Source organism: Lepisosteus oculatus, chromosome 22, assembly GCF_040954835.1.
Source record: "Lepisosteus oculatus isolate fLepOcu1 chromosome 22, fLepOcu1.hap2, whole genome shotgun sequence".
NCBI lineage: Eukaryota > Metazoa > Chordata > Actinopteri > Semionotiformes > Lepisosteidae > Lepisosteus > Lepisosteus oculatus.
The window spans coordinates 13,192,997-13,205,354 of NC_090717.1; the positions used below are offsets into that span (position 1 = coordinate 13,192,997).

Consider the following 12,358-nt stretch of genomic DNA (forward strand, 5'->3'; position numbering starts at 1 on the left):
CTTCAATCTGTTGAACCCTTAACAAAGACCTGTAGTGTTTAAGTGAACTACAGAAATTCTCAAGTAATTTAAAAAGGGAAAAGGCACAGATGGCAAAGTCTAGAGAGCTGCGCCACAGCTCATGGAGACGCCAAGGCATGCGGGGGTAGGTGCTACCTCTCCAGCTCGGAGGAGAGCTCCTCCTCGAACTTGCGGGCCAGCTTGGCGGCGGTCTGCTCCTTCCACTGGCCCATGCTCCTCTGGATGGCCCGCAGCTCGTTGTTCTTCTCGCGCAGCTGCTGCCGCAGGGCCTGGCTGTCCGCGGCCGCGCTCTCCTTCAACTGAACCCTCTGCAGCTGGCTGACCTCCTCGATGTGTTCCTGCGCGCACACACACACACACACATAGGCCAGGTGCTGCAGAAAGAGCTGCCAGCGTTTACAGTCCCACACACACTGCCTTTCAGTGATGGGCTCAAGGCAGGATGGACCCTGGACAGGACACCTGTCCATCACAGGGCAGACAGACACAGACACACATGCACACCAGGACCAATTTTCCCAAAAGCCAACTAACCTGCCGGCATGTCTTCAGACTGTGGGAGGAAACCCACACAAACATACAAACTCCCTGCAGACAGCCCCCCAGGTCCAGGGCCCCAGCACTGCGAGGCAGCCACACTAAAGAACTGCATCACAGTGATGTCCAGGAGCTTTACAGCAATAGTAAATACTTCTTCTACCTTGATGAAGATGAACAACTCTGGCGATATTGGGTATTCTGCTTTGTTAGGTTCAGCATTAGTCTGACTGATGCAGGTCTCACTGATGACAAAAAGCTACTTGGATCACTGTTTCTTGGTGAGCCAAGAGACCACCTAACTTGTACAGACTCTGCCACAGTCACACAGCAGAGACAGTGAATATTACAAAGAAGCTGCGCGTGATGTGCAATGCGAGGATGAGGAGCACCAGTTACGTGAGGAGCAGGAGTCACTGAGTGAACGGGGGAAGTACCTGGATCAGCCGCTCCCTCAGGGAGTCCAGTGCCCGCTCCTTCTCCAGGCCCAGCTCCTCCCTCTGCTGTCTCAGCTCCCGCTCCTGGGCACACAAGTCACACATACAGCTCCGCAGCCCGGCGCGGCTCGGACAGCCTGTACCCAGCACACAGCACACGGCACGCGGCTCTCGAGGCACGCGCAACACCGCGCACCAGCTCAATACACGAGCCGCACAAAAGACCAGCATGCACCTTCCTGACATCTCAGGAGACGTTCGACACGTGGACTCAACGAGCACTCACAGCCCGGCACTGGAAGAATTTACAGCTGTGATTTAAGGCCCCTCTGATAGTGAAATAGCATCTAGCCTAGCAATCTGAGCTCTTAGCTTTTAACTCGCTGGTAATTCCACAGATTTGAGCCACAAGAGGGCGTCATTGAGACGCTCTTAAAACAAAAAAACGTACTCTCAAGTTACTGGGGCATTGGCAACACCTGCAGGAACCCAAATCCCTTTAAATTTTTCCATCGCCTATATTATCTCTGACTGTAGCTGGAAAGTTAATCGTTTCCAGAACTGCAACGTCCTACTTGCTAAATCTAAATCAACCCCAAGCAAACTTAAGTATGTCCAATTATTTGACAGCCAGCATTCTGGTCAGGTTGTGTGCAAGTGATCGCATCACTCCTGTCCTAGAGTCCATGCACTGGCTTCCTATCAGGTTTTCAACTAATGCTCACCTATAAGGCCCTACTGTACATGGCTTGGCACCTCAAAACCTATCTAACTTATCTTCCTGCTCCACATCTCACAACCTTCATTCGTCTGGCTCTGGTCTCCCGTTCGTCCCACAAAGTTTGTCTACAAACTGTGGGTGACGGGTTCTTCTCCTGCTGCGCCCAAAAGTTCTTTAAATCTGCCTCCAGGAATATCAGAGAGGTAGCTTCCCTGAGCTCTTTCAGATCCAGACTCAAATCCAGATCCAGTCTGTGTCTGCGCCTTTGCATCTTCTTCCACACTCAAAAAGGAAGGATCTCCTGTCTACTCATACCACAATTTCCTAATCCCCTCTGGAAGTGACTGACGTGCACACTGACATGCTAGTCTATACAGAGAGGGGGAAGAGCACCCGAGTCTGAGAAGCTGCGGTGATGGACACTACCTTTTCTCTGGTGACGTGCTGGACGGCGTGCCGCTGGGTTTCCAGGTCTTGGTGCAGTCGGCCGATGTGGCTGTGGAGCTGCTCGCTGACCCTGCTGAGAGCCTGAACCGCCTGGGGAACCGACTGGGGGCAGGAGCTACAGAGCACAGCACGGCACACCACCCCGTACAGAGTCAGACACCGGCCGCGGCTCGCTGTCACAATTCAAACCCGACAGACAACAAGCCACGACAATGGAGCGCTGAGAATTCAACGTCATCGCCGAGCGAGTGGCGACACGCCGAGCGCTCCTGCATCGATCTGGGATCCGGGGAGCCGCGACGGTCCGCTCACACACACCTGTGCAGCCGGTCTGCGGGGCCCCTGGACGGCCCCCTGCGGCTCAGGAGCTCCTGCAGGCGCTGGCACTCCGCGCCCAGGTCCAGGGCCCAGCTCCTGCGCTGGCGCTCAGCCTGCGCCAGGGCGTCCTCCTCCCTCTGCGCCGCCGCCCCGAGGGCAGCCCGCAGCTGCTGGCTCTCCCTCTGGGCCTGCTCCAGCGCCGCCCGGGCCCGCTCCAGCTCCCTCTGCCGCTCCTGTGAACAGGGCCGGGGTCACACACCACTGCCGCAGTCCCGCGGGGATCTTCCCTGCCTCTCTGCTCCCAGAAAAAATCTGCTTCCTGCTTTTCTACAAGTCATTGCCAAAATGCAATGAAGGAAACCCTGCAAGAGGCTATATATATCACAGTATATATCCAAGGGGAGTTCTAATGCCATTAAAACCAGAAGCTCCAGACCTATGAACTGCTCTGGGCTCAGGAATGATATTAACCTTTTCCTCGGAAACCAGACAAGGCAATTTGGCCCACATGGACCAGAAGCTTGTTCCAGACTCCCACAGAACACTGTACAGACGAAACTAAGCCCAGACCCTCAGTCTTAATCCAGTATCATTAACCTAAGGCCTCTGGACCTCAATGAGGTTAATGTGATTGTTTTTAAATGATGTAACAGATTGAGTCTTTGTGCCAGAGGGGAGGAGGAAGGTGACATTTCAAGTGATTTCCATGCTTGTTTGTGGAGCGCTTTATTTGATACAAATCCTGCTGCCTCACAGTGGATACAGATCCCTGAGCCCCTTGGCCTGCTCACCTGCTCCATGTCCTGCCGGAGGCGCAGGATCTCCTCCTGCTGCTCCTGCCTCAGGGCGCTGCGGACTGTGCTGAGGGCAGCCTGCTGCTCCCGCTGCTGAACCTTCTTCTCACACTCCAGCTCCTGCAGCCCCTGACACACAGAGACACAGGGTCACCACACTGCACTCCTGCAGCCCCTGACACACAGAGACACAGGGTCACCACACTGCACTCCTGCAGCCCCTGACACACAGAGACACAGGGTCACCACACTGCACTCCTGCAGCCCCTGACACACAGAGACACAGGGTCACCACACTGCACTCCTGCAGCCCCTGACACACAGAGACACAGGGTCACCACACTGCACTCCTGCAGCCCCTGACACACAGAGACACAGGGTCACCACACTGCAGTTAAACAGCGCTATTGGAATCAACAGCATTGTTGCACTGCTCGCTCTATATTTAAAATAAAACAGCAGCTGGCCTGGCCGAGGGCGTGTCAGGGTGAAGAGCTATCGGGCTGGGCAGGGAGGGTGCTCACAGTCTGCAGCTCCACCACTTTGTTCTGCAGGGACAGTGCGTTCCTCCTCTCTCTCTCCCGCTCCTCCGTCGCGCTCTCCACAGCCCTCCGGGCCTCGTCCTCCAGCATCCCACGCTGCCTCTGCAGCTCCTCTGCCTTCTGCGCCTCCCACTCCTCCCGCTGCTGGGCCACGGCTCCCGCCACCTGGCACAACAGAGCCGTGCGTCAGAGTTACAGCTGGGCAGCCCCTGAACACGCTGCACAGCTCTGCTCTCCAGCTCAGAGGAGAACAAACTAGGGGGGTTGAAGGAATGTCCCACACTGGCAGGGTGGAGGGACTGAACCTCTTCAGTCCTGAGTGGACAGGATCGCGAGGGGACCTGACAACAGGATTCAAAATGTTCAAAGTCAACCAAGTGGACGTCTTCAGAATGAAATGTGAAACAGGGCACAGGTGGAAAGGTGGTGGAAGGTCATTAAGACTGAAATGATTGGCTAATTAATATCTGAGGTGAGATTTGTGAGGGTGTGTGTGTGCCTGGGGGTGTTTTTGTCACGATTGCTGGTTTCTTCTTTACTCCCGCACACCTGTCATGTGTGCAGGCACTGCTACTCACTGACTGTCTCAATAAAACAGTCTGCTCATGCTGCCTTGTACTAACTCAGCAACTATGTTCATTTACACACAGGAATTTCACCTAGTTTACGTAAAACCTTACTTCCAGCTTTTCCAGTTTTGGGGGGGGGGGGGGGTTATTGAGACAAATGAAAAATGTAACAATATTTATTAGGAACTGCATTTATCTAGAGCTATTTATCCCAAAGCTCAAAGGGATACACGAATCGCATACACACGGGTGGGGTGGAGGAGTGAGAAACCGCTTGTCCAGTTGAATTAAGGGGGAACATTAGATTGTCCTGGCTGCACTAGACCGGAGTGGAATTTAACACCCCTAGTCTTACTAACAGTGCCATAGGGTCTTTAAAGACAGGAAGACCAGGCAGGACATCACTTTAATGTCTCAACCCCAGGACAGCACCTCCTACAGCAGAGGCACTGCTCCAGAGGGAATGGGTCCTTTTTTAACACCACCTACAGCAGCACCTTTAGAGGCTGTGCTGGTGTTGGTGGGCCTGTCTGAACTTGCCCCGAGACGAGACAAGACCAGGCCAGACCGGGGCAAGGAGCAAACTGGACACTTCTTGCTAATGCACAGATTACCATCACTTTGGCCTCCTCCTTCAGTTCCTCCGATAGCTGCTTCATGGACTCCTCTTGCAGCTGAAGAGCGTCCTTCAGCTTCATGACCTCATCTTGTTTCAGCTGGAAAAGAAGACAGGTGTTCTTTTGCTAATGCTGTGCCAGCTTGCCCCCAGAACACAACCACCCATTGTAGCATAAGGGATGTGAAATGGGGTCAAAGATAAGCAATTCAACGCAGGTTTTTCCAAAAGTTAAGGCAATACATACCGCAGCTGCTAAGGAATGGAGCTTCTCTACATTGACCCCTGTTTTGCGACACATGCATTTCAATGACTCGCAATCCTCCTGATACTCCCACCCACCAGTACATACTGGTAATATGGTGGCTGGTCAATCTGACCCTGAAACACCGCTGACAATAAAGCTCAATTAGCTGGGGTCAGCTGGTCCTCCAGAGTGTTGCCCTGTGGATTGTGACTCCAGGTTCAACAGGACTGGTCCCCGGCCCTCATGGGACAGGCCAGGCAGGCAACTGACACAATCCAGTAGATGCAGCCTGATTATTCCCTGCTTTTATCGATGAACTGAGGAGATATTACACTTGGTGCATGAGGGTCTATGGAAGTGCCAAACATCCCATCAAGCTAAGCCGTCACTATTTTTAACTTGTTTGGATGTTATACGAGGCATCTTAATGTCCACTTCTGGGTGGTGGGGAGGATCGGTGGCCTCGGTTGAGTGCTCGGTTTGTTTTTTTCTTGAAAGTCTGTAGGTAGACTGTTAACGAGCCTGCCTGCTCACTCCAGCTCCACCAGCACAGAGGGAGTAAGGATAACGCACGCTCCCCTCTGCATCAGCCTCTGCTGAGCCCTCTGCTATCTGTGCACACTGCTGTTGTAAAGGCACTTCTTTAACATTAAGGCCGTTCCAATGAATTGGGGTCATTAACCAACTAAGGAATTTCTCGGAGCTTATTTTCTCACAAAATCAATCACTCAAATATTTTAATAGGATAACAACCCTGTGTAACAAATGCATCATCTCTTAGTCAGGAGGTCTGAGATCTATCAGATCTATCAAAATACACAAGAGCTGACTATATTTTCATGTGACGCTAGATTCTGTGGATACAAGCGCCCGGTTCAGCGCAGAGCTGACCTGAAGCCTGTGCTGTAGCTGCTCTGTGTCCTGGGTGAAGCAAAGAGCCTGTGTGTTCAGGGCTGCCAGCCTGTCCTCCTCTGCCTGCTGCAAAACCTGCATGATGAGAGCCCATGTGATCCTCAGAGCTACAGGTAACCAGAAGGACTGAGTGGGAGAAATGGTCTTCTCCTGATTGTGACCTTTCTTCTGCCTTTACCTGCTGCATCTCCAGAGAGTGCGCCGCATTGAGCTCCTCCTTCAGCTGCTGTAAGTCGTGGTCCTAGATGAAGCAAGGAAAAGATGTCAGAAACAACGTTGTTAGAGACGATAACTACAGTTTGACTTGATTAAATGCTGCCACCTGGTCACATAACCCTGGCAGATTAAAAGAGGACTGTTTTTGATTGAGTGTGAGTGCGCGTGTGTGTGAGTGTGCGTGTGTGTGAGTGTGAGTGTGCCTGTTTGTGAGTGTGAGTGTGAGTGTGAGTGTGATTGCGCCTGTGTGAGTGTGAGTGTGCCTGTGTGTGCTGGTTCAGGAGAGTGCCCAGAGCAGGCCTCACCCTCTCAGTGTGAGTGTGAGTGTGTGTGCTGGTTCAGGAGAGTGCCCAGAGCAGGCCTCACCCTCTCAGTGTGAGTGTGAGTGTGAGTGCTGGTTCAGGAGAGTGCCCAGAGCAGGCCTCACCCTCTCAGTGTGAGTGTGAGTGTGAGTGCTGGTTCAGGAGAGTGCCCAGAGCAGGCCTCACCCTCTCAGTGTGAGTGTGAGTGTGAGTGCTGGTTCAGGAGAGTGCCCAGAGCAGGCCTCACCCTCTCAGTGTGAGTGTGAGTGTGAGTGTGAGTGTGAGTGCTGGTTCAGGAGAGCGCCCAGAGCAGGCCTCACCCTCTTAGTGTGAGTGTGAGTGTGAGTGCTGGTTCAGGAGAGCGCCCAGAGCAGGCCTCACCCTCTCAGTGTGAGTGTGAGTGTGAGTGCTGGTTCAGGAGAGCGCCCAGAGCAGGCCTCACCCTCTCAGTGTGAGTGTGAGTGTGAGTGCTGGTTCAGGAGAGCGCCCAGAGCAGGCCTCACCCTCTCAGTGTGAGTGTGAGTGTGAGTGCTGGTTCAGGAGAGCGCCCAGAGCAGGCCTCAGCCTCTCAGTGTGAGTGTGAGTGTGAGTGTGAGTGCTGGTTCAGGAGAGCGCCCAGAGGAGGCCTCACCCTCTCAGTGTGAGTGTGAGTGTGAGTGCTGGTTCAGGAGAGCGCCCAGAGCAGGCCTCACCCTCTCAATGTGAGTGTGAGTGTGAGTGCTGGTTCAGGAGAGCGCCCAGAGCAGGCCTCACCCTCTCAGTGTGAGTGTGAGTGTGAGTGCTGGTTCAGGAGAGTGCCCAGAGCAGGCCTCACCCTCTCAGTGTGAGTGTGAGTGTGAGTGCTGGTTCAGGAGAGTGCCCAGAGCAGGCCTCACCCTCTCAGTGTGAGTGTGAGTGTGAGTGTGAGTGTGAGTGCTGGTTCAGGAGAGCGCCCAGAGCAGGCCTCACCCTCTCAGTGTGAGTGTGAGTGTGAGTGTGAGTGCTGGTTCAGGAGAGCGCCCAGAGCAGGCCTCACCCTCTCAGTGTGAGTGTGAGTGTGAGTGTGAGTGCTGGTTCAGGAGAGCGCCCAGAGCAGGCCTCACCCTCTCAGTGTGAGTGTGAGTGTGAGTGCTGGTTCAGGAGAGTGCCCAGAGCAGGCCTCACCCTCTCAGTGTGAGTGTGAGTGTGTGTGCTGGTTCAGGAGAGCGCCCAGAGCAGGCCTCACCCTCTCAGTGTGAGTGTGAGTGTGTGTGCTGGTTCAGGAGAGCGCCCAGAGCAGGCCTCACCCTCTCAGTGTGAGTGTGAGTGTGAGTGTGAGTGCTGGTTCAGGAGAGCGCCCAGAGCAGGCCTCACCCTCTCAGTGTGAGTGTGAGTGTGTGAGTGTGAGTGCTGGTTCAGGAGAGCGCCCATAGCAGGCCTCACCCTCTCAGTGTGAGTGTGAGTGTGAGTGCTGGTTCAGGAGAGCGCCCAGAGCAGGCCTCACCCTCTCAGTGTGAGTGTGAGTGTGAGTGTGAGTGCTGGTTCAGGAGAGCGCCCAGAGCAGGCCTCACCCTCTCAGTGTGAGTGTGAGTGTGAGTGTGTGTGCTGGTTCAGGAGAGTGCCCAGAGCAGGCCTCACCCTCTCAGTGTGAGTGTGAGTGTGAGTGTGAGTGCTGGTTCAGGAGAGCGCCCAGAGCAGGCCTCACCCTCTCAGTGTGAGTGTGAGTGTGAGTGCTGGTTCAGGAGAGCGCCCAGAGCAGGCCTCACCCTCTCAGTGTGAGTGTGAGTGTGAGTGCTGGTTCAGGAGAGCGCCCAGAGCAGGCCTCACCCTCTCAGTGTGTGTGTGAGTGTGAGTGCTGGTTCAGGAGAGCGCCCAGAGCAGGCCTCACCCTCTCAGTGTGAGTGTGAGTGTGAGTGCTGGTTCAGGAGAGCGCCCAGAGCAGGCCTCACCCTCTCAGTGTGAGTGTGAGTGTGTGAGTGTGAGTGCTGGTTCAGGAGAGCGACCAGAGCAGGCCTCACCCTCTCAGTGTGAGTGTGTGTGAGTGTGAGTGCTGGTTCAGGAGAGTGCCCAGAGCAGGCCTCACCCTCTCAGTGTGAGTGTGAGTGTGAGTGCTGGTTCAGGAGAGCGCCCAGAGCAGGCCTCACCCTCTCAGTGTGAGTGTGAGTGTGAGTGCTGGTTCAGGAGAGTGCCCAGAGCAGGCCTCACCCTCTCAGTGTGAGTGTGAGTGTGAGTGCTGGTTCAGGAGAGCGCCCAGAGCAGGCCTCACCCTCTCAGTGTGAGTGTGAGTGTGAGTGCTGGTTCAGGAGAGCGCCCAGAGCAGGCCTCACCCTCTCAGTGTGAGTGTGAGTGTGTGTGCTGGTTCAGGAGAGTGCCCAGAGCAGGCCTCACCCTCTCAGTGTGAGTGTGAGTGTGAGTGCTGGTTCAGGAGAGTGCCCAGAGCAGGCCTCACCCTCTCAGTGTGAGTGTGAGTGTGAGTGCTGGTTCAGGAGAGTGCCCAGAGCAGGCCTCACCCTCTCAGTGTGAGTGTGAGTGTGAGTGTGAGTGTGAGTGCTGGTTCAGGAGAGCGCCCAGAGCAGGCCTCACCCTCTCAGTGTGAGTGTGAGTGTGAGTGTGAGTGCTGGTTCAGGAGAGCGCCCAGAGCAGGCCTCACCCTCTCAGTGTGAGTGTGAGTGTGAGTGTGAGTGCTGGTTCAGGAGAGCGCCCAGAGCAGGCCTCACCCTCTCAGTGTGAGTGTGAGTGTGAGTGCTGGTTCAGGAGAGTGCCCAGAGCAGGCCTCACCCTCTCAGTGTGAGTGTGAGTGTGTGTGCTGGTTCAGGAGAGCGCCCAGAGCAGGCCTCACCCTCTCAGTGTGAGTGTGAGTGTGTGTGCTGGTTCAGGAGAGCGCCCAGAGCAGGCCTCACCCTCTCAGTGTGAGTGTGAGTGTGAGTGTGAGTGCTGGTTCAGGAGAGCGCCCAGAGCAGGCCTCACCCTCTCAGTGTGAGTGTGAGTGTGAGTGCTGGTTCAGGAGAGCGCCCAGAGCAGGCCTCACCCTCTCAGTGTGAGTGTGAGTGTGTGAGTGTGAGTGCTGGTTCAGGAGAGCGACCAGAGCAGGCCTCACCCTCTCAGTGTGAGTGTGTGTGAGTGTGAGTGCTGGTTCAGGAGAGTGCCCAGAGCAGGCCTCACCCTCTCAGTGTGAGTGTGAGTGTGAGTGCTGGTTCAGGAGAGCGCCCAGAGCAGGCCTCACCCTCTCAGTGTGAGTGTGAGTGTGAGTGCTGGTTCAGGAGAGTGCCCAGAGCAGGCCTCACCCTCTCAGTGTGAGTGTGAGTGTGAGTGCTGGTTCAGGAGAGCGCCCAGAGCAGGCCTCACCCTCTCAGTGTGAGTGTGAGTGTGAGTGCTGGTTCAGGAGAGCGCCCAGAGCAGGCCTCACCCTCTCAGTGTGAGTGTGAGTGTGAGTGCTGGTTCAGGAGAGCGCCCAGAGCAGGCCTCACCCTCTCAGTGTGAGTGTGAGTGTGAGTGCTGGTTCAGGAGAGCGCCCAGAGCAGGCCTCACCCTCTCAGTGTGAGTGTGAGTGTGAGTGCTGGTTCAGGAGAGCGCCCAGAGCAGGCCTCACCCTCTCAGTGTGAGTGTGAGTGTGAGTGCTGGTTCAGGAGAGTGCCCAGAGCAGGCCTCACCCTCTCCCGGGCCGCGTCCTGCTGCAGCCGCTGCTGCTCCCCGCGGTGCTGCTCCCTCAGGCCGTCCGCCGCCGCCTGCAGGGCCGCCTGGGCCTCCCGCAGCCGGAGCATCTCCAGCTCCTTCTCCGCCAGGATCCGCTCCAGCGCCGCCGCCCGCTCCCCCCGCTCCCGGGCCAGGGCCTGCGCACAGGGGAGAGACTCTTCCTGTCTTTAATGAGAACGGCAGGGCTCAGCCTGGTAAAACCTCATCGTGCTTCAGCACGGCTCTGCCAGGGTTTGGGAACAAGCTGCACAGCGGCGCAGGGGCCCTGGGCTCACTTCCAGACCCCGGGCGCTGTCTGTGTGGGTTTCCTGCCACAGTCCAAAGGCATACTGGTGGCTTGAATGTTCTACGTTAGGAAATGGAAAGGCGGATGGATGTAGCCGTGGCACCACAGCAAAAATCCCAAAACGTCCTGCATATCGACTACTTGAAACACTGCTAAGGGTACGGGTCGCTGCTGTTTTGTGCTACGCCAAGCTATAAGTCCTTGTGGGTGTGATTAGTTAAAGCTGCACCTCGTGTGTGGCGGCTGTGGAAAGAACCTGCTGCTGCACCTCCTTCTCCCGGAGCTGCTCCTCCAGCCTGGAGCACCTGCCCTGCAGGGCCAGGGCTTCATCCGCTCGCTGCTCCAGCTCTGTCTGGCACTCCTCCAGCTTCTGGGGGGGACAAGAGCCGCAGGACAGGACAGTTACTTAGGTCAGGCCATGGAGACGGCGCGCTAATGCACACTAACTGTGGCCCCTGGCTTCTGAGCTGCCCTGGATGGGGGAGAACAGGTACAGTACTGTATATCTTACTGACACACTGCATGTGCCTGGAGGTGACAATCCGGACACTAGGGGTCACTGTTATGCGGGAAATCAATCAGATCAGGTCTCCTGCTGGCACTACACCTGTCTCTCCAGTAGGGCCTGCGCTTGTCTAGTGTTGTGATGACAGTAGAGGACAAGGCCTTTGGCTGGAATAGGAAACCTGCAGTCTGGAGATCTTAAATCTTAAATTGCTAAAAGCAATACAACAAAAAGTAGTTCAAGTAGGGAGCTGCGTCAGCATGCGTAGGCTACAAAGGAACAGGTAGCGGGTTTATTCCTGCTGAAAAAAAAAGAAAGGAAACACAACGTTTCGGCCGTGGAACCTTCTTCAGGTGTGCCACTCATATCTAGCAACAGTTGAATCCTCAGGTCACACGTTAGTGTCTGCGGCCACGAGGCAGAATGAAGAAACAGCCCTGTCTCAAGGTGTCCTGTAATTAGGGGGTGAAGAGACAACCCTACAGTACTGCAAGATTAAGCACACACAAGCTCAGAGGTATCCAGTGGAGCACCTGGGGGTTTCTAAGTGCCCATTAGGGTCCTGCAATGGAGAGAATAAGATATGTTAAACTGAGCTGCAAGCTGTGCAAAGACCATCTGATGTCAGCTAGAAATCCGCCTCATCAAAAAGATATCTTTGGACCCAATAACAGCTACAGCTTCTACAAACATGGCATCTTTTCCCTGTGTTGTCATGTGGGCAGGATGCTCCTGCGGCTGGCACACAGTCCCCAGATCTGGGGTGGGGCTGCGACGGCCAGTCTATGCTCTGCACGCTGCAGGTGTTGCCGATTTCACCGGACCAACAGGGCCCTGGAGAGAAACGAGCCCGCGTACCTCCTGCAGCGCGTCCGCCCTCTCCCGGGCCCGGCGCTGCTCGGCGAACAGCTCGCTCTTGGCGCTGCCCAGCTGCCGCTCCAGCTCCTGGCGCTCCAGCAGGGTCAGGCTGCCCTCGCTGTGCCTCAGCCGCGCCCTCAGCTCGTCCCGCTCTGCGCTGAGGGCCGCCACCTGCGGGGAGAGGCGCAGCTGAGCCCCCTGCGGCCCTCACCCCTCCACCACGGGCCGGCCAGCGGCGCCGCAGGACCGCACTCACGCCAGGCGGGGACCGGAAAGCTTCAGGCGGACGGGAAGGAACTAGCTCATGAATGAAGTGAGAAAGCTTCGCTGTAAACTGAAAGGTTTTTGCATACCCAGCACAAAAAAAGACTTTACGCTT

The 12,358-nt window shown here is 55.7% G+C and overlaps 1 protein-coding gene across 6 annotated transcripts in view; it reads right to left on the reverse strand.

The window, feature by feature from the left end:
- Positions 1-12,358, reverse strand: part of LOC107079755 (trichohyalin) — a 33,564-nt gene that overhangs the window by 3,219 nt on the left and 17,987 nt on the right. For 4 of the 6 annotated variants that reach the window (XM_069182284.1, XM_069182280.1, XM_069182282.1 and 1 more), the window contains 12 exons: positions 11,980-12,150; positions 10,873-10,986; positions 10,288-10,467; positions 6,340-6,402; positions 6,141-6,236; positions 5,001-5,102; positions 3,800-3,982; positions 3,273-3,404; positions 2,482-2,714; positions 2,143-2,278; positions 996-1,079; positions 157-359 (listed from right to left, as the gene is read on the reverse strand). In XM_069182284.1, coding sequence (XP_069038385.1) covers positions 157-359; positions 996-1,079; positions 2,143-2,278; positions 2,482-2,714; positions 3,273-3,404; positions 3,800-3,982; positions 5,001-5,102; positions 6,141-6,236; positions 6,340-6,402; positions 10,288-10,467; positions 10,873-10,986; positions 11,980-12,150 — 1,697 coding nt within the window. The remainder of the gene's footprint in view (positions 1-156; positions 360-995; positions 1,080-2,142; positions 2,279-2,481; positions 2,715-3,272; positions 3,405-3,799; positions 3,983-5,000; positions 5,103-6,140; positions 6,237-6,339; positions 6,403-10,287; positions 10,468-10,872; positions 10,987-11,979; positions 12,151-12,358) is intronic. The other 2 variants (XM_069182281.1, XM_069182283.1) reach the window with 2 other exon arrangements.